Source organism: Ranitomeya imitator, chromosome 2, assembly GCF_032444005.1.
Source record: "Ranitomeya imitator isolate aRanImi1 chromosome 2, aRanImi1.pri, whole genome shotgun sequence".
In the NCBI taxonomy this organism is placed as follows: domain Eukaryota; kingdom Metazoa; phylum Chordata; class Amphibia; order Anura; family Dendrobatidae; genus Ranitomeya; species Ranitomeya imitator.
This window is the reverse complement of record NC_091283.1, coordinates 230872805-230899988: the sequence shown is the minus strand read 5'-3', so window position 1 is coordinate 230899988 and position 27184 is coordinate 230872805. Positions and strand designations below refer to the sequence as shown.

At 51.0% G+C, this 27184-nt stretch overlaps 1 protein-coding gene across 1 annotated transcript in view; it reads left to right on the top strand.

The window, feature by feature from the left end:
- Positions 1–26398, top strand: part of FAM20A (FAM20A golgi associated secretory pathway pseudokinase) — a 290377-nt gene extending 263979 nt beyond the window's left edge. Inside the window, exons 7-11 of the mRNA XM_069748696.1 lie at positions 7025–7205; positions 16065–16174; positions 16381–16462; positions 23361–23420; positions 26080–26398. Coding sequence (XP_069604797.1) covers positions 7025–7205; positions 16065–16174; positions 16381–16462; positions 23361–23420; positions 26080–26299 — 653 coding nt within the window. The 3' untranslated portion in view covers positions 26300–26398. The remainder of the gene's footprint in view (positions 1–7024; positions 7206–16064; positions 16175–16380; positions 16463–23360; positions 23421–26079) is intronic.
- The last annotated feature ends 786 nt before the right edge of the window (positions 26399–27184 follow it).

The window sequence follows — 27184 nt, the reverse complement described above, 5'->3', positions numbered from 1 at the left end:
ATCTGGCTCCAGCCTATTAATAACGCCCTATGGCGGGCTGCCCAGTGCTAAAATGCATCCTGTGTGAACAGAGGCCACAGTGTACAGAACAATTTGGGCCCAGCTGCACCCTGCAAAAAATATACGTGCAAAAAAACCATATAAATATATGTAAGGTATTAGTTAGTGCATTGGTGACCACACGGCCAAACCCTTATTGAAGGCTGGCTGTTTCATTTGGTATTGCACCTGTGCATTTGCTATTTTGTTTGGGTCCGTTGCACCCTGCTTGTGCATTTGTATTGAGGCCTATTTAGACAGGTAAGCATCTTTGCCTGTTTTTGGTGTTTTTTCTTGAATGTGTCCTTTTTTGGTGTTTTTCATATAGTATGAGAGGGCAGAGTATATAATAGGGAGGGGTATATAATAAGGGGGCAGAGTATACAGTATAATGGGGTGCAGTATAGTATGAGGGGGCAGAGTATATAATGGGGAGGGGTATATAATAAGGGGGCAGAGTATATAATGGGGTGGAGTATAGTATGAGGGGCAGAGTATATAATGGGGAGGGGTATATAATAAGGGGGCAGAGTATACAGTATAAAGGGGTGGAGTATAGTATGAGGGGGCAGAGTATATAATGGGGAGGGGAATATAATAAGGGGGCAGAGTATATAATGGGGTGGAGTATAGTATGAGGGGGCAGAGTATATAATGGGGAGGGGTATATAATAAGGGGGCAGAGTATATAATGCGGTGGAGTATAGTATGAGGGGGCAGAGTATATAAAGGGGAGGGGTATGTAATAAGGGGGCAGAGTATATAATGGGGAGGGGTATATAATAAGGGGGCAGAGTATATAATGGGGTGGAGTATAGTATGAGGGGGCAGAGTATATAATGGGGTGCAGTATAGTATGAGGGGGCAGAGTATATAATGGGGAGGGGTATATAATAAGGGGGCAGAGTATATAATGGAGAGGGGTATATAATAAGGGGGCAGAGTATATAATGGGGTGGAGTATAGTATGAGGGGGCAGAGTATATAATGGGGTGCAGTATAGTATGAGGGGGCAGAGTATATAATGGGGAGGGGTATATAATAAGGGGGCAGAGTATATAATGGGGTGGAGTATAGTATGAGAGGGCAGAGTATATAATGGGGAGGGGTATATAATAAGGGGGCAGAGTATACAGTATAATGGGGTGGAGTATAGTATGAGGGGGCAGAGTATATAATGGGGAGGGGTATATAATAAGGGGGCAGAGTATATAATGGGGTGGAGTATAGTATGACAGGGCAGAGTATATAATGAGGAGGGGTATATAATAAGGGGGAAGAGTATATAATGGGGTGGAGTATAGTATGAGAAGGCAGAGTATATAATAGGGAGGGGTATATAATAAGGGGGCAGAGTATATAATGGGGTGGAGTATAGTATGAGGGGGCAGAGTATATAATGGGGAGGGGTATATAATAAGGGGGCAGAGTATATAATGGGGTGGAGTATAGTATGAGAAGGTAGAGTATATAATGGGGAGGGGTATATAATAAGGGGGCAGAGTATATAATGGGGTGGAGTATAGTATGAGAGGGCAGAGTATATAATGGGGAGGGGTATATAATAAGGGGGCAGAGTATACAGTATAATTGGGTGGAGTATAGTATGAGGGGGCAGAGTATATAATGGGGAGGGGTATATAATAAGGGGGCAGAGTATATAATGGGGTGGAGTATAGTATGAGAAGGCAGAGTATATAATGGGGAGGGGTATATAATAAGGGGGCAGAGTATATAATGGGGTGGAGTATAGTATGAGAAGGCAGAGTATATAATGGGGAGGGGTATATAATAAGGGGGCAGAGTATATAATGGGGTGGAGTATAGTTTGAGGGGGCAGAGTATATAATGGGGAGGGGTATATAATAAGGGGGCAGAGTATATAATGGGGTGGAATATAGTATGAGAGGGCAGAGTATATAATGGGGAGGGGTATATAATAAGGGGGCAGAGTATATAATGGGGTGGAGTATAGTATGAGGGGGCAGAGTATATAATGGGGAGGGGTATATAATAAGGGGGCAGAGTATATAATGGGGTGGAGTATAGTATGAGAAGGCAGAGTATATAATGGGGAGGGGTATATAATAAGGGGGCACAGTATATAATGGGGTGGAGTATAGTCTGAGGGGGCAGAGTATATAATGGGGAGGGGTATATAATAAGGGGGCAGAGTATATAATGGGGTGGAGTATAGCATGAGAGGGCAGAGTATATAATGGGGAGGGGTATATAATAAGGGGGCAGAGTATACAGTATAATTGGGTGGAGTATAGTATGAGGGGGCAGAGTATATAATGGGGAGGGGTATATAATAAGGGGGCAGAGTATATAATGGGGTGGTGTATAGTAAGAGAAGGCAGAGTATATAATGGGGAGGGGTATATAATAAGGGGGCAGAGTATATAATGGGGTGGAGTATAGTATGAGGGGGCAGAGTATATAATGGGGAGGGGTATATAATAAGGGGGCAGAGTATATCATGGGGTGGAGTATAGTATGAGAAGGCAGAGTATATAATGGGGAGGGGTATATAATAAGGGGGCAGAGTATACAGTATAATTGGGTGGAGTATAGTATGAGGGGGCAGAGTATATAATGGGGTGGAATATAGTATGAGAGGGCAGAGTATATAATGGGGAGGGGTATATAATAAGGGGGCAGAGTATATAATGGGGTGGAGTATAGTATGAGGGGGCAGAGTATATAATGGGGAGGGGTATATAATAAGGGAGCAGAGTATATAATGGGGTGGAGTATAGTATGAGGGGGCAGAGTATATAATGAGGAGGGGTATATAATAAGGGGGCAGAGTATATAATGGGGTGGAGTATAGTATGAGAGGGCAGAGTATATAATGCGGAGGGGTATATAATAAGGTGGCAGAGTATATAATGGGGTGGAGTATAGTATGAGGGGGCAGAGTATGTAATGGGGAGGGGTATATTATAAGGGGGCAGAGTATATAATGGGGTGGAGTATAGTATGAGGGGGCAGAGTATAAAATGAGGAGGTGTATACAATAAGGGGGCAGAGTATATAATGGGGTGGAATATAGTATGAGGGGGCAGAGTATATAATGGGGAGGGGTATATAATAAGGGGGCAGAGTATATAATGGGGAGGGGCATATAATAAGGGGGCAGAGTATATAATAGGGTGGAGTATAGTATGAGGGGGCAGAGTATATAATGGGGAGGGGTATATAATAAGGGGGCAGAGTATATAATGGGGAGGGGTATATAATAAGGGGACAGAGTATATAATGGGGTGGAGTATAGTATGAGGGGGTAGAGTATATAATGGGGAGGGGTATATAATAAGGGGGCAGAGTATATAATGGGGTGGAGTATAGTATGAGAAGGCAGAGTATATAATGGGGAGGGGTATATAATAAGGGGGCAGAGTATATAATGGGGTGGAGTATAGTATGAGGGGGCAGAGTATATAATGGGGAGGGGTATATAATAAGGGGGCAGAGTATATAATGGGGTGGAGTATAGTATGAGAAGGCAGAGTATATAATGGGGAGGGGTATATAATAAGGGGGCAGAGTATATAATGGGGTGGAGTATAGTATTAGGGGGCAGAGTATATAATGGGGAGGGGTATATAATAAGGGGGCAGAGTATATAATGGGGTGGAGTATAGTATGAGAGGGCAGAGTATATAATGGGGAGGGGTATATAATAAGGGGCAGAGTATATAATGGGGTGGAGTATAGTATGAGGGGGCAGAGTATATAATGGGGAGGGGTATATAATAAGGGGGCAGAGTATATAATGGGGTGGAGTATAGTAAGAGAAGGCAGAGTATATAATGGGGAGGGGTATATAATAAGGGGGCAGAGTATATAATGGGGTGGAGTATAGTATGAGGGGGCAGAGTATATAATGGGGAGGGGTATATAATAAGGGGGCAGAGTATATAATGGGGTGGAGTATAGTATGAGAAGGCAGAGTATATAATGGGGAGGGGTATATAATAAGGGGGCAGAGTATATAATGGGGTGGAGTATAGTATGAGGGGGCAGAGTATATAATGGGGAGGGGTATATAATAAGGGGGCAGAGTATATAATGGGGTGGAGTATAGTATGAGGGGGCAGAGTATATAATGGGGAGGGGTATATAATAAGGGAGCAGAGTATATAATGGGGTGGAGTATAGTATGAGGGGGCAGAGTATATAATGAGGAGGGGTTTATAATAAGGGGGCAGAGTATATAATGGGGTGGAGTATAGTATGAGAGGGCAGAGTATATAATGGGGAGGGGTATATAATAAGGTGGCAGAGTATATAATGGGGTGGAGTATAGTATGAGGGGGCAGAGTATATAATAGGGAGGGGTATATAATAAGGGGGCAGAGTATATAATGGGGTGGAGTATAGTATGAGGGGGCAGAGTATATAATGAGGAGGGGTATACAATAAGGGGGCAGAGTATATAATGGGGTGGAGTATAGTATGAGGGGGCAGAGTATATAATGGGGAGGGGTATATAATAAGGGGGCAGAGTATATAATGGGGAGGGGTATATATTAAGGGGTCAGAGTATACAGTATAATGGGGTTAAGTGTAGTATGAGAAGGCAGAGTATATAATGGGGAGGGGTATATAATAAGGGGGCAGAGTATATAATGGGGAGGGGTATATAATAAGGGGGCAGAGTATATAATGGGGTGGAGTATAGTATGAGGGGGCAGAGTATATAATGGGGAGGGGTATATAATAAGGGGGCAGAGTATATAATGGGGAGGGGTATATAATAAGGGGGCAGAGTATATAATGGGGTGGAGTATAGTATGAGGGGCAGAGTATATAATGGGGAGGGGTATATAATAAGGGGGCAGAGTATATAATGGGGTGGAGTATAGTATGAGGGGGCAGAGTATGTAATGGGGAGGGGTATATAATAAGGGTGCAGAGTATATAATGGGGTGGAGTATAGTATGAGGGGGCAGAGTATATAATGGGGAGGGGTATATAATAAGGGGGCAGAGTATAGAATGGGGTGGAGTATAGTATGAGAAGGCAGAGTATATAATGGGGAGGGGTATATAATAAGGGGGCAGAGTATATAATGGGGTGGAGTATAGTATGAGGGGGCAGAGTATATAATGGGGAGGGGTATATAATAAGGGGGCAGATTATACAGTATAATGGGGTGCAGTATAGTATGAGGGGGCAGAGTATATAATGGGGAGGGGTATATAATAAGGGGGCAGAGTATATAATGGGGAGGGGTATATAATAAGGGGGCAGAGTATATTATGGGTTGGAGTATAGTATGAGAGGGCAGAGTATATAATGGGGAGGGGTATATAATAAGGGGGCAGAGTATACAGTATAATGGGGTGGAGTATAGTATGAGGGGGCAGAGTATATAATGGGGAGGGGTATATATTAAGGGGGAAGAGTATATAATGGGGAGGGGTATATAATAAGGGGGCAGAGTATATAATGGGGTGGAGTATAGTATGAGGGGGCAGAGTATATTATGGGTTGGAGTATAGTATGAGGGGCAGAGTATATAATGAGGAGGGGTATATAATAAGGGGGCAGAGTATATAATGGGGTGGAGTATAGTATGAGAAGTCAGAGTATATAATGGGGAGGGGTATATAATAAGGGGGCAGAGTATATAATGGGGTGGAGTATAGTATGAGGGGGCAGAGTATATAATGGGGAGGGGTATATAATAAGGGGGCAGAGTATATAATGGGGTGGAGTATAGTATGAGGGGGCAGAGTATATAATGGGGAAGTGTATATAATAAGGGGGGCAGAGTATATAATGGGGAGGGGTATATAATAAGGGGGCAAAGTATATAATGGGGTGGAGTATAGTATGAGGGGGCAGAGTATATAATGGAGAGGGTATTTAATAAGGGGGCAGAGTATATAATGGGGTGGAGTATAGTATGAGGGGGCAGAGTATATAATGGGGAGGGGTATATATTAAGGGGGAAGAGTATATAATGGGGAGGGGTATATAATAAGGGGGCAGAGTATACAGTATAATGGGGTGGAGTATAGTATGAGGGGGCAGAGTATATAATGGGGAGGGGTATATAAAAAGGGGGCAGAGTATATAATGGGGAGGGGTATATTATAAGGGGCAGAGTATACAGTATAATGGGGTGGAGTATAGTATGAGAAGGCAGAGTATATAATGGGGAGGGGTATATAATAAGGGGGCAGAGTATATAATGGGGTGGAGTATAGTATGAGGGGGCAGAGTATATAATGGGGAGGGGTATATAATAAAAGGGCAGAGTATATAATGGGGAGGGGTATATAATAAGGGGGCAGAGTATACAGTATAATGGGGTTGAGTATAGTATGAGGGGGCAGAGTATATAATGGGGAGAGGTATATAATAAGGGGGCAGAGTATATAATGGGGAGGGGTATATAATAAGGGGGCAGAGTATATAATGGGGAGGGGTATATAATAAGGGGGCATAGTATACAGTATAATGGGGTGGAGTATAGTATGAGAAGGCAGAGTATATATTGGGGAGGGGTATATAATAAGGGGGCAGAGTATATAATGGGGTGGAGTATAGTATGAGGGGGCAGAGTATATAATGGGGAGGGGTATATAATAAGGGGGCAGAGTATATAATGGGGAGGGGTATATAATAAGGGGGCAGAGTATATAATGGGGTGGAGTATAGTATGAGGGGGCAGAGTATATAATGGGGAGCGGTATATAATAAGGGGGCAGCGTATATAATGGGATGAAGTATAGTATGAGGGGGCAGAAAATATAATTGGGAGGGGTATATAATAAGGGGGCAGAGTATATAATAGGGTGAAGTATAGTATGAAGGGGGCAGAGTATATAAATAGGATATATCCATATAACGAGGGGGAGGCAGAATATATAATGAGGGGTGGATTATATAATAGGTCGGGTGTATTATGAAGGGGCAGAGTATATAATTGGTACACAACTGACATTTTCTATACTTTCTCCTACAGCGGACAACGTGTGCTTCTTCTCCAAGTGTCTTTACAAATGTAAGACGGAGTACGCGGTGTGCGGGGACCCACACATGATAGAGGCCTCGCTCTCCGCCTTCCTGCCCTCGCTGAACTCTGCACCCCGAGTCTCAGTCCCCAACCCCTGGAGCCGATCCTACTCGTTCTCGGGGGCTGAGGAGTAAGTGTCCGGGCTCCCTCCTCGGCCGGTTATTGGCAGTGTTGCCGGACGTGGTGAGGGATCGGGGTTCACCTACAGATGGGGAAAAATAACATGTGACATCAATCACAGACTCCTCCGAGGCCGGACTTCAGCGAAGTCACCCACCATGTCTGTATATACACCGTGTGCTGTGATGTCACCACCATATCTGTATATACCGTGTGCTGTGATGTCACCCACCACATCTGTGTATACACCGTGTGCTGTGATGTCACCCACCACGTCTGTGTATATACCGTGTGCTGTGATGTCACCCACCACATCTGTGTATATACCGTGTGCTGTGATGTCACCCACCACGTCTGTGTATACTGTTATGATCTGGTGGCCTTGGAGCAGCATGAGACGTACTCTGGAGAAGGTGGTCCCTGTACTGACCGCAAACCCTGAACCTAGCAGCGCAACTAACCTCAAGAACCCCAGGGGAATCAGGAAAAAAACTCCTAAAGAGGGCATCCACCTTAACATTCTTAGTACCAGGAATGTACGAGACCACAAAATCAAAAAGGGGAGAAAAACAGGGACCATCGAGCCTGTCTAGGATTCAGCAGTTTGGCAGACTCGAGGTAAATCAGATTCTTATGATCGGTCAGGACCACAATACGGTGCTTGGCCCCCTCAAGCCAATGACGCCACTCTTCAAATGCCTACTTCATAGCCAACAACTCCCGATTGCCGACATCATAATTGCGTTCCGCAGGTGAAAACTTCCAAGAAAAGAAGGCACACGGTTTCATCAAGGAACCATCAGAATTCCTCTGAGACAAAACGGCCCCTGCCCCAATCTCAGACGCGTCAACCTCAACCTGAAATGGAAGAGAAACATCCGGCTGACGCAACACAGGGGCAGAAGTAAATCGGCGTTTAAGCTCCTGAAAGGCAGAAACAGCCGCGGAGGACCAATTCGTCACATCAGCGCCTTTCTTGGTCAAATCGGTTAGAGGTTTAACCACACTGGAGAAGTTGGCAATGAAACGACGATAAAAATTAGCAAAGCCCAATAATTTCTGAAGGTTCTTCACAGATGTGGGCTGAATCCAATCATGAATGGCCTGAACCTTAACCGGATCCATTTCTATAGATGAGGGAGAAAAAATGAAACCCAAAAAAAAAAACCTTCTGCACTCCAAAGAGGCACTTTGACCTCTTCACAAACAAAGCATTATCACGGAGGATCTGAAATACCATCCTGACCTGTTTCACATGAGACTCCCAATCATTGGAAAAAATCAAAATATCATCCAAATATACAACCATGAATTTATCAAGATAACTCCGAAAGATATCATGCATGAAGGATTGGAACACAGATGGGGCATTAGAGAGTCCGAATGGCATCACAAGGTATTCAAAATGGCCTTCGGGCGTATTAAATACAGTTTTCCATTCGTCACCCTGCTTAATACGAATAAGATTATATGCCCCTCGAAGGTCAATCTTAGTAAACCAGCTAGCCCCCTTAATCCTAGCAAACAAATCAGTAAACAAAGGCAAAGGGTATTGAAATTTGACCGTGATCTTATTCAAGAGGCGATAATCAATACAGGGTCTCAAGGAGCCATCCTTCTTGGCAACAAAAAAGAACCCCGCTCCCAACGGTGAAGAAGATGTCCGAATATGCCCCTTCTCCAAAGACTCCTTAATATAGCTCCGCATGGCGGCATGTTCTGGCACAGACAGGTTGAAAAGTCGGCCCTTAGGGAACTTACAACCTGGAATCAAGTCAATAGCACAATCACAGTCCCTATGCGGTGGAAGGGAACTGGACTTGGGCTCATCGAATACATCCTGAAAGTCTGACAAAAACTCAGGAACTTCAGCAGAGGGGGAAGAGGAAATAACATACGCAGATATGAAATCAGATTTTAGCATAGGAGGCCATACTAGCTAAAAAGAAAGAATAGAACAGAGTACTATGCGGTCAGTACAAAAACACTAGAAAATATCCACAGCAGAAGATACGGATCACCACATCTGACTAAAGACATGGGGGGTATATCTGCATCTCCAGAGAAATAGCTAGGCTGCAAAAAATCCTTCACAGACCAAGCTGGACAAGACAAAAACATGAAAAATGCACAGAACTATAAGATCCACAGCAGGTGGACAGAAAAAACAAAGCCAGGACTTATCTTTGTAGAAAAACACAGCAAACTGGAGAGACCAGCAGGGAAGTGAATCCTTCAAGAACAATGGACAACTGGCACTGACTACAGGATCCTGCAAAGCTATATACCCCAGTCCGTCCTGCAATTAGTAGATACACATGTCCACTCCTGCAATCCAGACACAACTGCATTACCCTCTACAACCACCGGAGGGAGCCCAAAAGCTGAATTCACAACAGTATACACTGTGTGCTGTGACGTCACCCACCACGTCTGTGTATATACAGTGTGCTGTGACATCACCCACCATGTCTGTGTATATACCGTGTGCTGTGACGTCACCACCATGTCTGTGTATACACCGTGTGCTGTGATATCACCACCATGTCTGTATATACTGTGTGCTGTGACGTCACCCACCATGTCTGTGTATATACCGTGTGCTTTGACATCACCCACCATGTCTGTGTATACACCGTGTGCTGTGACGTCACCCACCATGTCCGTGTTGTAGGGGTTACACTCGCTCAGGTGTGATGGCTGACACTCAGGAGGCACGTTCCATTAAAAGTTCACAGGGTTTATTGCTCCATAAACCACATAGCAGATAACAGAAATCAAATAGCCTTTAGCTCAGGAACAGAAAATACAAGTGTCCAGTCCTTCAGGCTCAGTCCTGGAGCCTTTACACACTCCGGAGGGTTTCACCTCCACACACACACACCTCCTGTGTTAAGCATTAGCTTGTATTTTATGGGTCTAACCACACCCAGGAACCCATCACATGATTAGACATGTGGTTATGACATCACCAGAGGTCCTGAAACACACATAGATAGGCCGGGTTATGTTACAGCGACAAGCCACCTATGTGACACATATCTCCCGTAGACTATACAACCTTTAGCCACGCTACATACCTCCCCCCCTCTGCCTAAAGCCAAGGGACTTGGCACTTTCCCCCACTAGACAAGGGATTCTTGGTAGGGCATCAGCATTACCGTGCATCTTCCCGGCCCTATGTTCCACATGGAAACTGAAGTCCTGCAGGGCTAAGAACCAACGGATGACCCTAGCATTTCTACCCTTCGTTTCCCTCATCCATCTAAGTGGGGCATGGTCGGATATCAGTCTAAATTTACGTCCCAGCAGATAGTACCGTAATGTGTCCACCACCCACTTTATGGCCAAACACTCCTTCTCTACGACTGAGTAATTCCTGTCACACGAGGACAGCTTCCTACTCAGAGAACAGGATGCTCCTCTCCATGTATCTCTTGGGAAAGGACTGCTCCTACCCCAACATCTGAGGCATCTGTTTGAAGAATAAACTCTTAAAGTCTGGGGACATCAGAACGGGTTGCTTACATAGAGCCCCTTTCAATTCTTGGAAGGCTGACTGTCTCTTCGGACCATTTAACCATTACTGATTTCGTCCCCTTTAGCAGATCAGTCAGAGGCGCAGCCACCATGGCGAAGTTTGGGATGAACCTTCTGTAATATCCCACGATCCCCAGAAAGGCTTTAACTTGCTTTTTGGAGAGTGGCTTTGGCCATGTTTGGATTGCCTCCACTTTACTGATTTGGGGTTTTATTTCTCCACGGCCCACTACATATCCTAGGTACTTAGCTTCTTCCTTACCCAAGGCACACTTCTTTGGGTTTATTGTAAACCCCGCCTCCCTTAGAGCATCAAACACCGCTTGGACTTTTTCCAGATAACTCTCCCAGTCCGGGCTAAAGATGACAATATAATCCAGGTGCAGAGCAGCGTAAGCCTTATGGGGTGCAAGGATTCTATCCATAGCCCTCTGGAAGGTCGCCGGAGCTCCCTGTAGGCTAAACAGCATCCGGACATACTGGAAGCATCCATCTGGTGTAGAAAACGCCATCTTCTCCTTGGCTTCCTGTGCCATGGGAATCTGCCAATACACCTTTGTCAAATCCAAGGTGATTATATACCTGGCGGGCCCAAGTCTTTCGATGAGCTCATCAACGCGGGGCATGGGATATGCGTCAAACTTGGAGACCTCATTCAACTTCCGATAGTCGTTGCAAAATCTCCACTCCCCTTCAGGTTTTGGGACCAGGACAATTGGGCTCGACCAACCGCTCTTGGATTCCTCAATGACTCCAAGCTTCAACATACGCTCCACCTCCTTGGAGATTACTTCTCAACGGGCCTCAGGAATTCAGTAGGGCTTCACGTTCACCCGAACATGTGGCTCTGTTAGAACCTCGTACTCTATGACCTTTGTGTATCCTGGCAACTCTGAAAACAGGTCCCTGTTTTTCTGGGGTAACTCCCGGCACTGCTGTTTCTGGGCCTGCGATAGCATCTCCGCTATAGTAACTCCTCCAACCTCACCTTCTGGGTTGCTTAGCAAAGATGGAGTTACTGCCGGCTCTCTATCTTGCCATGGTTTGATCAGGTTGACATGGTAAATTTGGATTGGTTTCTGTCTTCCTGGTTGGTGAATTTGATAGTTTACCTCACCAAGCTTCTCGACGACCTCATATAGCCCTTACCATTTGGCCAAGAACTTGCTTTCCACTACCGTTATTAACACAAGAACTCGGTCTCCCGGATTGAACTGCCTAACTCTTGCAGACTGGTTGTAGACCCTGGCCTGAGCTTCTTGTGCCTGGAGGAGGTGTTCTTTCACGATAGGCATCACATTTGCAATCCTTTGCTGCATCAGGGCCACATGCTCAATGACGCTTCTGTGGGGCATGACTTCGGCTTCCCAGGTTTCCTTGGCTATATCCAGGAGTCCTCACAGATGTCGGCCATATAGAAGCTCAAACGGTGAGAACCCTGTGGAGGCCTGTGAAACTTCACGAATGGAAAACATCAGATATGGTAAGAGACAATCCCAGTCTCTACCGTCTTTCTCTATAGCTTTTCTCAGCATGCTCTTCAGTGTCTTGTTAAATCTCTCAACAAGGCCATCTGACTGGGGATGGTACACCGAGGTCCTAAATTGGGAGATTTTCAGGACTTTGCATAACTCCCTCATCACCTTGCTCATGAAAGGTGTCCCCTGGTCAGTCAGGATCTCCTTTGGCAGACCTGTCCGGGAAAACACATGGGCCAACTCGCGGGCTATACTCTTCGAGGAAGAATTTCTCAGGGGAATTGCCTCAGGATAGCGTGTGGCATAGTCCAGGATGACTAATATATACTGATTGCCCCAGGCTGATTTAACTAAGGGACCGACCAAGTCCATGGCAATTCTCTCAAATGGCACCTAAATAATGGGCAACGGCACAAGGGGGTTCCGGAAATGAGGAGTGGGGGCAGTTAGCTGACATGTAGGGCAGGACCTGCAATAGTTCACTATTTCCCGGTGACACCCAGGCCAATAGAACCTCTGCACAACCCGTTCCTGCGTTTTTTTCCACTCCTAGGTGTCCCCCCAAGATGTGTGAATGGGCCATGTCCAACACCTTCCGTCTATATGGACCCGGCACTACCAACTCCTCCCTTATTTTCGTGACCCGGTACAACAACTCCCCACTCATCAGAAAATAGGGAAATCTTGTGTCTGCCCCCGACCCCTGTACCACCCCGTTAATAACTGTGACATTATTAAAGGCTTCCCTCAGTGTGGGGTCCCTATGTTGGGCCGGTTACCTCTAACTCCAGAATGTCAGATGCAGGAGACACCTCCTCCTCATCCCCAACCAGAACACAAAAAGGAAACCTGTCTGTCTCTGGCGATACCTTTTTAGGGTTCATTGGTTCCCTACTCTTGCTAGTGAGCTCAGAACCCTTTCCCCACAAATCCCAAAACAAACAGAAATCCCAGCCAATAATTATAGGATGCAACAAGTCCTGAACGATGCCGACTTCATGGGACTTAGTGCCTCACGCCGTTTCAATATCCACCCTGGCCATAGGGTAATCCTTTGCATCACCGTGTATGCACCGCATGCCGGCCTTCTTTCCCAGGAGCCGGTGGAGAGGAAAAGTGGCCCCCATCAGGGTCACTAAGTTCCCCGAGTCTAACAGCGCCGTTACTGCTCGACCCTTCACCTTTACGGGACATGCTTGAGGCCCCTCATTGGGCGGAGAGTTCACACTGCAGGCTGGATATGCATAGTATGAACTACGGCATCCCATGCTGCAGTCCATCTGCTCAGTGGTCTGGGAACAACAGGCAGCTATATGTCTTGACCCGTGGCACCTCCAACAAATAATATCACCCGTAGGGACATTGGGCACCACCTCCCCCGCCCTTTGTGACCTTAGACGCCCCACTCCTTTTTGGGATTCAGCCCCCTTCTGAGACCCCCAGTATGGCATGGGCTGCCTCCCGAAGGAGCCTTCCAACCCTTGGTATCTCTCGACCAGTCCGGCCAGCTTGTCGGCATTCTGGGGATCACCCTGGACAACCCAAGTCTGTATAGGCCCCGAGAGGGAATGGACAAACCGATCCATCATCATCCGTAGAGGACTCTGGCTGTAGCCATTTCTGGACCAGGTGCAACAGGTCAAACATTTGGGAGCGAGGCGGTTTGTCCCGCTGATATGCCCAGCAGTGAATTCACTGTGCCCTAACAGTCAGTGTCACCCCCAAATGTGCGAGAATCTCGGCTTTCAATTTGTGATACTCTTTGGCATCCTGCAAGGTCAAGTCATAGTACGCCTTCTGAGGTTCTCCCGTCAGGTATGGCGCCAGTACCTCTGCCCACTGCTCTGGCAGAAGTTTTTCCCTCTCAGCGACCCTCTCAAACACCGTCAGGAAGGCCTCAACATCATCCCCGGGGGTCATTTTCTGCAATGCGCGTCTTACCGTCTTCCGGACGTGGGTGTCATCAGCCAGACATGGGGTTGGGGCACTCGTCCTGCCCTGGATGGCGGTTGCCAGAAGCTGCATCTGCTGCCGTTGCTCCTGCTGGCACTGTTGTATCTGCTGCATCAACAGCCTGTTGGTCTCTTGCTGTGACTGCAACTGGACCAAGTGTTTCAGCAGGTCCTCCATTTTCCCCCGGCATAGCTTGCTGGCTTGCAACAGACTTGACCCAGGACATTCAATAATAGACTTACGTCTCCGCTGGGAACGCTGCCGTCTACCACCAATTGTAGGGATTACACTCGCTCAGGTGCGACGGCTGACACTCAGGAGGCACGTTCCATTAAAAGTTCACAGGGTTTATTGCTCCATAAACCACATAGCAGATAACAGAAATCAAATAGCCTTTAGCTCAGGAACAGAAAATACAAGTGTCCAGTCCTTCAGGCTCAGTCCTGGAGCCTTAACACACTCTGGAGGGTTTCACCTCCACACACAGACCTCCTGTGTTAAGCATTAGCCTGTCTTTTATGGGTCTAACCACACCCAGGAACCCATCACATGATTAGACATGTGGTTGTGACATTACCACAGGTCCTGAAACACATATAGATATGCCGGGTTATGTTACAGCGACAAGCCACCTATGTGACACATATCTCCCGTCGACTATACAACCTTTAGCCACGCTACAGTGTATATACCGTGTGCTGTGACATCACCCACCATGTCTGTGTATACACCGTGTACTGTGACATCACCCACCACGTCTGTGTATACACCGTGTGCTGTGATGTCACTCACCACGTCTGTGTATACACCGTGTGCTGTGACGTCACCCACCATGTCTGTGTATACACCGTGTGCTGTGACGTCACCCACCACGTCTGTGTATACACCGTGTGCTGTGACGTCACCCACGTCTGTGTATACACCGTGTGCTGTGACGTCACCCACCATGTCTGTGTATACACCGTGTGCTGTGATGTCACTCACCACGTCTGTGTATATACAGCGTACTGTGATGTCACCCACCACGGCTGTGTATATACAGCGTACTGTGATGTCACTCACTACGTCTGTGTATATACAGCGTGCTGTGACGTCACCTACCACGTCTGTGTATACACCGTGTGCTGTGACATCACCCACCACGTCTGTGTATACACCGTGTGCTGTGATGTCACTCACCACATCTGTGTATATACAGCGTGCTGTGATGTCACCCACCACGGCTGTGTATACACCGTGTGCTGTGACATCACCCACCACGTCTGTGTATACACCGTGTGCTGTGATGTCACTCACCACGTCTGTGTATATACAGCGTGCTGTGATGTCACCCACCACGGCTGTGTATATACAGCGTACTGTGATGTCACTCACCACGTCTGTGTATATACTGTGTGCTGTGATGTCACTCACCACGTCTGTGTATATACTGTGTGCTGTGATGTCACCCACCATGTCTGTGTATACACCGTGTGCTGTGACGTCACCCGCCACGTCTGTGTATTCAGCGTACTGTGATGTCACCCACCACGGCTGTGTATACACCATGTGCTGTGATGTCACTCACCACGTCTGTGTATATACAGCGTGCTGTGATGTCACCCACCACGGCTGTGTATATACAGTGTGCTGTGACATCACCCAACATGTCTGTGTATATACTGTGTGCTGTAACGTCACCCACCACATCTGTGTATACACCGTGTGCTGTGATGTCACTCACCACGTCTGTGTATATACAGCGTGCTGTGATGTCACCCACCACGTCTGTGTATACAGCGTACTGTGATGTCACCCTCCACGGCTGTGTATACACCGTGTACTGTGAAGTACGCTCCGTCTCTCAGTGACCGGTGGTCTTGGGATCTGCTTTTCTTCATCACCTGTCTCCTCTCTAGGTGGGAGGTGAATCCATTCTTCTGTGACTCCGTGAAGCAGCTGCCTCCGTACAATAACACCCATCGTCTCCTCGCCATGATGGACCTAGCCATATTTGACTTCTTAATAGGTTAGTTGGGGTCTTCGGTCCTGACAGAAAATCATTGCAGCCCGCCGTCCCCCTATCTGGTGCAGGGTAAGGAGGGTCAAGCTGCCATCCTTACGATGACCCCAAACATCAGCTTTTGGCCTGGTGGGGGGGCGGTCTGGGCCTGGGGAGTAATGAAGGTCGGTCTCAGGATCAGGGGACTGATTACACTTTTTGTCTCTCTCCAGGAAATATGGATCGGCATCACTATGAAATATTCACAAGGTTCGGGGACGATGGCTTCCTGCTGCACCTGGACAACGCCCGAGGGTGAGGGGCTGCGGAGTCCTCTATTCATGTGTGACTGCATACAGCCCCCTGTATCTCAGCTCCCTAAGAGCATGTCTTCCCAAAATACAGGCACAATCTGAACCTACACACTAGGCCCACCATACCCAAACTCCGTCCCCCCGTAACTACACTGCCCCCAAACTCTGGGCCCTTCATTCTGCCCCCCGTACCCAAACACTGGGCCCCTCTAAGTACCCACAGTGGGCCTCCGGTACCCAAACTCTGCCTCCCTTGTAACTACACACTGCCACCCCTGTAAAAAAATCTCTGGCCCCTCGCCCTGTACCCACACACATGGCCCCCTCTTCATATCCACATATTGGCCCCTTTCCTCTGTACCCACACACTGGGAACCGTGGTCATACCCACTCATTGGCGTCTCCCCGGTTCCCACACACTGGACCCTCCCCCATATCCACACACGGGGTCACGCTCTCATACCCATACACTGGACCCTCCCCCATATTCACACACGGGGTCACGCTCTCATACCCATACACTGGGCCACTCCCCCGTATTCACACACGGGGTCATGCTCTCATACCCACATACTGGGCCACTCCCCCGTATTCACACACTGGGCACCTGAGTCGCCCACCAGGGCCATGGGGAACTGGGAACCGGGTCCGGTCGCTCTTAAAGGTTATGTCATGGTATCCGTTCCGTGGCCCTGGGTGCCCAATTAAAGGGAATGTCTTTTAAGGGTTTAATAAAGTTTGTTCGTGACGCCACCTGTGGTACTCGGTCAGTGGGGACCGACGCTGCTTAAGGGGGTCTTCTGGGTTGATGTTATGACAGCTAGATGGTATAACTTCCCACAGGTGAAGTAGGTCCCCAGGACTCCCAGTCTATAGATGGTGAATGGTGCAGTGAAGAACGAGGACGCAGGTTTTCTGTCTCTTTACCTGGTTTACTGAAGACTTCAGGCAACCGCAGTCCAGGGCACCAAATCACAGGACAGGCAGGGTCCGGGGCACCAGATCACAGGGCAGGCAGGGTCCGGGGCACCAGATCACAGGGCAGGCAGGGTCCGGGGCACCAAATCACAGGACAGGCAGGGTCCGGGGCACCAGATCACAGGTACAGGCAGGGTCCGGGGCACCAGATCACAGGGCAGGCAGGGTCCGGGGCACCAGATCACAGGGCAGGCAGGGTCCGGGGCACCAGATCACAGGGCAGGCAGGGTCCAGGGCACCAAATCACAGGACAGGCAGGGTCCAGGGCACCAGATCACAGGTACAGGCAGGGTCCGGGGCACCAGATCACAGGGCAGGCAGGGTCCGGGGCACCAGATCACAGGGCAGGCAGGGTCCGGGGCACCAGATCACAGGGCAGGCAGGGTCCGGGCACCAGATCACAGGGCAGGCAGGGTCCGGGCACCAGATCACAGGTACAGGCAGGGTCCGGGGCACCAGATCACAGGGCAGGCAGGGTCTGGGGCACCAGATCACAGGGCAGGCAGGGTCCGGGGCACCAGATCACAGGTGCAGGCAGGGTCCGGCCGGCTTGGAAGCAAATCCAGAGTCCCCTTTACCTGGTGGAGTTAGAAGCCTTCCTCTAGCGCGGTGGTGTTGTAGTCCCTTACGGCCTATGGCTTCTGATAAGGTCCTCACAGTTCCTCTCTGTCCCCCATATAGGTTAGGATACAAACCCGTATGACAGGTGGCTCGAGCCTTTTTATATAGTCTCTATCATGACCCAGGCTCCATGTGTCACTGTGCCTCCTGGGTGTAAAGTGGACAGGTAACTTAAAGTCCAGCTGTCCTGCCGGTTTCAGCTATGTCCCTTAGAGTCCAACACGGCCTTGGTCTTCCGGCTACCGGAATCTGCGCTAGCCAGGGAAGTAGCCAAATCACTGCTCTGCTCCCCTGGTGCCACTCTCCTGTGCCTTCTCTCTCCTGCACACTTTCCACAAGTTGTTCTTTCATTCTAAGTTTCCCCTCTCCAGGAGCTGTAGTACCTCTGACCACACGGCCCCTGCAGACCTTCTGACACTCTATGTCCGTCTGCCTTCATCTCTGTCCTCTGACAGAATGCTCTCTACCTTCCTCTCCAGCCAGAATATATTAGGGAAGTTCCCCTTAATCCGGGTTCAGAGCTCCCCCTTCTGGCCTGGAGTATGAACGTGTTGTGTGTACGTGATTACCTGGTGAAAGATATCCTTCATTGCTTCCAAGCGTGACATCACTCTCCCGTGAGGAACGAATGCCACTGTGATGACCAGGATCCTAAGGCATCACACACCTCCCCGGTATTCACACACTGGGCATCCCCCCCGTATCCACCACTGAGCCTCTGCCCCATATCCACACACTGGGCCTTCCCCCATATCCACACACTGGGCCCCTCCCCCCTATCCACACACTGGGCCACTCCCCCCTATCCACACACTGGGCCTTCCCCCATATCCACACACTGGGCCGCTCCCCCTTATCCACATACTGGGCCTTCCCCCATATCCACACACTGGGCCCCTCCCCCCTATCCACACACTGGGCTGCTCCCCCCTATCCACACACTGGGCCTTCCCCCATATCCACACACTGGGCCGCTCCCCCCTATTCACACACTGGGCATCCCCCCGTATCCACCACTGAGCCTCTGACCCATATCCACACACTGGGCCCCTCCCCCCTATCCACACACTGGGTCCCTCCCCCCTATCTACACACTGGGCCTTCCCCCATATCCACACACTGGGCCCCTCCCCCCTATCCACACACTGTGCCCCTCCCCCCTATCCACACACTGGGCCGCTCCCCCCTATCCACACACTGGGCCCCTCCCCCCTATCCACACACTGGGCTGCTCCCCCCTATCCACACACTGGGCCCCTCCCCCCTATCCACACACTGGGCCTTCCCCCATATCCACACACTTGGCCCCTCCCCCCTTTCCACACACTGGGCCCCTCCCCCCTATCCACACACTGGGCCGCTCCCCCCTATCCACACACTGGACCCCTCCCCCCTATCCACACACTGGGCCTTCCCCCATATCCACACACTGGGCCTTCCCCCATATCCACACACTGGGCCGCTCCCCCCTATCCACACACTGGGCCGCTCCCCCGTATCCACACACTGGGCCACTCCCCCATACAGTGGGCTGCTCCCCGTATCCACACACTGGGCCCCTCCCCCATATTCACACACTGGGCCGCTCCCCCCTATCCACACACTGGACCGCTCCCCCGTATCCACACACTGGGCCACTACCCCATACACTGGGCTGCTCCCCGTATCCACACACTGGGCCCCTCCCCCATATTCACACACTGGGCCTCTCCCCCCTATCCACACACTGGGCCACTCCCCCCTATCCACACACTGGGCCACTCCCCCCTATCCACACACTGGGCCCCTCCCCCGTATCCATACACTGGGCCCCTCCCCCGTATCCACACACTGGGCCCCTCCCCCGTATTCACACACTGGGCCACTTCCCCTTACCCACACACTGGGCCCCTCCCCCATATTCACACATTGGGCCGCTTCCCCTTACCCACACACTGGGCCCCTCCCCCGTATTCACACACTGGGCCACTCCCCCATATCCACACACTGGGCCCCTCCCCCGTATCCACACACTGGGCCCCTCCCCCATATTCACACACTGGGCCACTTCCCCTTACCCACACACTGGGCCCCTCCCCCATATTCACACACTGGGCCGCTTCCCCATATTCACACACTGGGCCCCTCCCCCATATTCACACACTGGGTCCCTTCCCCATATTCACACACTGGGCCCCTTCCCCATATTTACACACTGGGCCACTTCCCCATATCCACACACTGGGCCCCTCCTCCATATTCACACAATGGGCCCCTTCCCCTTATCCACACACTGGGCCCCTCCCCCATATTCACACACTGGGCCCCTCCCCCATATTCACACACTGGGCCCCTCCCCCATATTCACACACTGGGCCGCTTCCCCATATTCACACACTGGGCCCCTCCCCCATATTCACACACTGGGCCCCTCCCCCATATTCACACACTGGGCCGCTTCCCCTTATCCACACACTGGGCCCCTCCCCCATATTCACACACTGGGCCCCTCCCCCATATTCACACACTGGGCCACTCCCCCATATTCACACACTGGGCCCCACCCCCATATTCACACACTGGGCCTTCCCCCATATCAACACACTGGGCCATCCCCCATATCCACATACTGGGCCGCTCCCCCCTATCCACACACTGGGCCACTCCCCAATACACTGGGCTGCTCCCCCGTATCCACACACTGGGCCCCTCCCCCATATTCACACACTGGGCCGCTTCCCCATATCCACACACTGGGCCCCTCCCCCATATTCACACACTGGGCCCCTTCCCGTATCCACACACTGGGCCCCTCCCCCATATCCACACACTGGGCCCCTCCCCATACCCACACACTGGGCCCCTCCCCCGTATTCACACACTGGGCCACTTCCCCTTACCCACACACTGGGCCCCTCCCCCATATTCACACACTGGGCCACTTCCCCATATTCACACACTTGGCCCCTCCCCCATATTCACACACTGGGCCCCTCCCCCATATTCACACACTGGGCCCCTCCCCCATATTCACACACTGGGCCCCTCCCCGTATTCACACACTGGGCCGCTCCCCCTTATGCATACACTGGGCCCCTCCCTCGTATCCACACACTGGGCCCCTCCTCCATATTCACACATTGGGCCGCTTCCCCTTACCCACACACTGGGCCCCTCCCCCATATTCACACACTGGGCCACTTCCCCATATTCACACACTGGGCCCCTCCCCCATATTCACACACTGGGCCCCACCCCCATATTCACACACTGGGCCGCTTCCCCATATTCACACACTGGGCCCCTCCCCCATATTCACACACTGGGCCCCTCCCCCATATTTACACACTGGGCCCCTCCCCCATATTCACACACTGGGCCGCTTCCCCATATTCACACACTGGGCCCCTCCCCCATATTCACACACTGGGCCCCTCCCCCATATTCACACACTGGGCCCTTTCCCCATATTCACACACTGGGCCCCTCCCCCATATTCACACACTGGGCCACTTCCCCATATTCACACACTGGGCCCCTCCCCCATATCCACACACTGGGCCCCTCCCCCATATTCACACACTGCCCCCCCCCCCATATTCACACACTGGGCCACTTTCCCTTATCCACACACTGGACCCCTCCCCCATATTCACACACTGGACCCCTCCCCCATATTCACACACTGGGCCACTTTCCCTTATCCACAAACTGGGTCCCTCCCCCATATTCACACACTGGGCCACTTCCCCTTATCCACACACTGGGCCGCTCCTCCATATTCACACACTGGGCCCCTCCCCCATATTCACACACTGGGCCCCTCCCCCATATTTACACACTGGGCCCCTCCCCCATATCCACACACTGGGCCCCTCCCCCATATTCACACTCTGGGCCGCTTCCCCTTATCCACACACTGGGCCCCACCCCCATATTCACACACTGGGCCACTTTCCCTTATCCACACACTGGGCCCCTCCCCCATATTCACACACTGGGCCACTTTCCCTTATCCACACACTGGACCCCTCCCCCATATTCACACACTGGACCCCTCCCCCATATTCACACACTGGGCCACTTTCCCTTATCCACAAACTGGGTCCCTCCCCCATATTCACATACTGGGCCACTTCCCCTTATCCACACACTGGGCCGCTCCTCCATATTCACACACTGGGCCCCTCCCCCATATTCACACACTGGGCCCCTCCCCCATATTCACACACTGGGCCCCTCCCCCATATTTACACACTGGGCCCCTCCCCCATATTCACACACTGGGCCCCTCCCCCATATTCACACTCTGGGCCGCTTCCCCTTATCCACACACTGGGCCCCACCCCCATATTCACACACTGGGCCACTTTCCCTTATCCACACACTGGGCCCCTCCCCCATATTCACACACTGGGCCACTTTCCCTTATCCACACACTGGGCCCCTCCCCCATATTCATACACTGGGCCCCTCCCCCATATTCACACACTGGGCCACTTTCCCTTATCCACACACTGGGTCGCTCCCCCATATTCACACACTGGGCCACTTCCCCTTATCCACACACTGGGTCCCTCCTCCATATTCACACACTGGGCCGTTTCCCCATATTCACACACTGGGCCCCTCCCCCATATTCACACACTGGGCCCCTCCCCCATATTCACACACTGGGCCCCTCCCCCATATTCACACACTGGGCCACTTCCCCTTATCCACACACTGGGCCCCTCCCCCATATTCACACACTGGGCCACTTCCCCTTAGCCACACACTGGGCCGCTCCTTTGTATTCACACTTTGGGCTGCTCCCCATATTCACACACTGGGCCCCTCCCCCATATTCACACACTGGGCCGCTACCCCCCACACACTGGGCCACTTCCCCTTATCCACACACTGGGCCCCTCCCCCATATTCACACACTGGGCCACTTCCTTTTAGCCACACACTGGGCCGCTCCTTCATATTCACACACTGGGCCCCTCCCCCATATTCACACACTGGACCCTCCCCCGTATCCACACCTTGGACCCTCCCCGATACCCACACACTGGGCCCCTCCCTTTTAGCCACACACTGGGCCCCTCCCCCATACCCACACACTGGGCCCCTCCCCATATTCACACACTGGACCCTCCCCCGTATCCACACACTGGACTTCTTCCCCCGTATCCACACACTGGACCCTACTCTCCTCCTGGTGCCTCATGCAATCCTGAGCCTTCCCAACAGAAACCTAATGGGGGTGAAATTAGCTGCCAGTTTAAAGGGGGTCCTTGTACACATCATATCACAGGCCACTCTGTAACTTACAGGTTTGGGCGGCATTCGCGGGACGAGATTTCCATCCTGGCGCCTCTGTTCCAGTGTTGCTTGTAAGTAATGGGGGTCACGAGGGCAGACATGGCCCACCCTGACCGGGGACCAGGGCAGATGTGTAACAACAGTAGTGGGATATGTAATGGAGGTCACACAGCAATCACCCCGAGGTGTCGGCATTGGGGCATTATACTGTCATGGGGTCACTCACCTGTCCTCACCCCGAGGTGTCGGCATTGGGGCATTATACTGTTATGGGGTCACTCACCTGTCCTCACCCCGGGGTGTCGGTATTGGAGCGTTACATTGTTATGGGGTCACTCACGTATGCTCATCGCAGGGGGGCAGTTTTAGGGCATTACACTTTTATTGGGTCACACATGTGTCCTCACCCCGGGGTGTCAGCATTGGGGCATTATACTGTTATGGGGTCACTCACCTGTCCTCACCCCGGGGTGTCGGTATTGGGGCATTATACTGTTATGGGGTCACTCACCTGTCCTCACCCCGGGGTGTCGGTATTGGAGTGTTACATTGTTATGGGGTCACTCACCTGTCCTCACCCCGAGGTGTCGGCATTGGGACATTATACTGTTATGGGGTCACTCACCTGTCCTCACCCCGGGGTGTCGGTATTGGAGCATTACATTGTTATGGGGTCACTCACCTGTCCTCACCCCGAGGTGTCGGTATTGGAGTGTTACATTGTTATGGGGTCACTCACCTGTCCTCACCCTGATGTGTCGGCATTGGGGCATTATACTGTTATGGGGTCACTCACCTGTCCTCACCCTGGGGTGTCGGCATTGGGGCATTATACTGTTAAGGGGTCACTCACCTGTCCTCACCCCGGGGTGTCAGTATTGGAGCGTTACATTGTTATGGTGTCACTCATGTGAGGGTGTCAGTATTGGGGCATTACACGCACGTGTCCTCACCCTGGGGTGTCAGTTTTCAGATGTTACTCTGGTATGGGGTCACACACGTATGCTCATCCCAGGGGGGTAGTTTTAGGGCATTACACTTTTATTGGGTCATACGTGTCCTCACCACATGGTGTCAGTATTGGGGCGTTACACTGTTATGGGGTCGTAAACGTGTCCTCACCCCGGGGTGTCAGTATTGGGGCGTTACACTGTTATGGGGTCGTAAACGTGTCCTCACCCCGGGGTGTCAGTATTGGGGCGTTACACTGTTATGGGGTCGTAAACGTGTACTCACCCCGGGGTGTCAGTATTGGGGCGTTACACTGTTATGGGGTCGTAAACGTGTCCTCACCCCGGGGTATCAGTATTGGGACGTTACACTGTTATGGGGTTGTAAATGTGTCCTCACCCCGGGGTGTCAGTATTGGGGCGTTACACTGTTATGGGGTCGTAAACGTGTCCTCACCCCGGGGTGTCAGTATTGGGGCGTTACACTGTTATGGGGTCGTAAACGTGTCCTCACACCGGGTTGTCAGTATTGGGGCGTTACACTGTTATGGGGTCGTGAACATGTCCTCACCCCGGGGTGTCAGTATTGGGGCATTACACTGTTATGGGGTCGTAAACGTGTCCTCACCACATGGTGTCAATATTGGGATGTTACACTGCTATGGGGTCGTGAACATGTCCTCACCACATGGTGTCAGTATTGGGGCGTTACACTGTTATGGGGTCGTGAACATGTCCTCACCACATGGTGTCAATATTGGGATGTTACATTGTTATGGGGTCGTAAACATGTACTCACCCTGGGGTGTCAGTATTGGGGCGTTACACTGTTATGGGGTCACTCACGTGTACTCACCCTGGAGTGTCAGTATTGGGGCATTACACTGTTATGGGGTCGTGAACATGTCCTCACCCCGGGGTGTCAGTATTGGGGCGTTACACTGTTATGGGGTCGTAAACGTGTCCTCACCACATGGTGTCAATATTGGGATGTTACACTGTTATGGGGTCGTAAACGTGTCCTCACCCTGGGGTGTCAGTATTGGGGCGTTACACTGTTATGGGGTCGTAAACGTGTCCTCACCACATGGTGTCAATATTGGGATGTTACACTGTTATGGGGTCGTAATTGTGTCCTCACCCCGGGGTGTCTGTATTGGGGCGTTACACTGTTATGGGGTCGTGAACATGTCCTCACCCCGGGGTGTCAGTATTGGGGCGTTACACTGTTATGAGGTCGTAAACATGTCCTCACCCCGGGGTGTCAGTATTGGGGCGTTACACTGTTATGGGGTCGTAAACATGTCCTCACCCCGGGGTGTCAGTATTGGGGCGTTACACTGTTATGGGGTCCTGAACATGTCCTCACCACATGGTGTCAATATTGGGATGTTACATTGTTATGGGGTCGTAAACATGTCCTCACCCCGGGGTGTCAGTATTGGGGCGTTACACTGTTATGGGGTCGTGAACATGTCCTCACCACATGGTGTCAATATTGGGATGTTACATTGTTATGGGGTCGTAAACATGTCCTCACCCCGGGGTGTCTGTATTGGGGCGTTACACTGTTATGGGGTCGTAAACATGTCCTCACCCCGGGGTGTCAGTATTGGGGCGTTACACTGTTATGGGGTCCTGAACATGTCCTCACCCCGGGGTGTCAGTATTGGGGCGTTACACTGTTATGGGGTCGTGAACATGTCCTCACCCCGGGGTGTCAGTATTGGGGCGTTACACTGTTACAAGGTGATACAGCCTTTGTGGACCTGTCTTGCAGGGTGAAGGACGACACTTGGCAGCGTCTGAACCTACTGGCGGTGCCCGAGTATCGGCTGAGTGATGTGATGCGGGAGTCTTTGAGGTCGGACCCCCTGAACGCTGTCCTTGCAGAGCCGCACCTGACTGCTCTGGACCGGCGTCTGCAGAAGGTTCTAGAGGTCGTGCAGCAGTGTGTGCGGACCTACGGGGAGGAGGCCGTGCTGATCAAAGACACATGACGGTTCCTGCGGAGGACGCCCCAGCGCTCCAGCGATGACACCCTGTTCTCCATCATGGCTGTAAATCTGTGGACACTAATAAAAATTATGAATTCAGACATTTCTGGTAGGAAAGTGATGATGTGACCAGAGGAAGCTGGGCCCCCAGTGCTGTGATCAGACCCGCAATGTCCCAGAGAGGGTGGCACGGAGGGGCCACACATTGCACCACACCGAGAAAGGCACTGTACCAACATCTGCTGGTTTCTCATCACTTCCATTGTCCCTTCCTGGTGTATAACATCCATCCCATCACCCCGCCCCCCCAGTGAATAAGATCAGCACTGTCAACCCTCCCTAAGTGATAACATCTGGTCCCGTTACCCCAGTCTATAAGATCCGCTTCATCACCCCTCCCATGGTGTATAAAAATCCGCCCCGTCACCCCCTCCCATGATGTATAAGATCCAGCCCCATTACCCCTCCCCAGTGATAAGATCCAGTCACGCTACACCAGTGTATAAGATCCGCCCCGTCACCCCCTCCCATGATGTATAAGATCCAGCCCCCTCACCCCTCCCCAGTGATAAGATCCAGTCACATGACACCAGTGTATAAGATCCGCGCCGTCACCCCCTCCCATGATGTATAAGATCCAGCCCCATCACCCCTCCCCAGTGATAAGATCCAGTCACGTTACACCAGTGTATAAGATCCGCCCCGTCACCCCCTCCCATGATGTATAAGATCCAGCCCCATCACCCCTCCCCAGTGATAAGATCCAGTCACGTTACACCAGTGTATAAGATCCGCCCCATCATCCCTCCCCTGGTGTATAAGAGCCGGCCCTGTCACTCCTCCCCTAGTATATAAAATCTGCCCCATCATGCCTCCCCCAGTGATAAG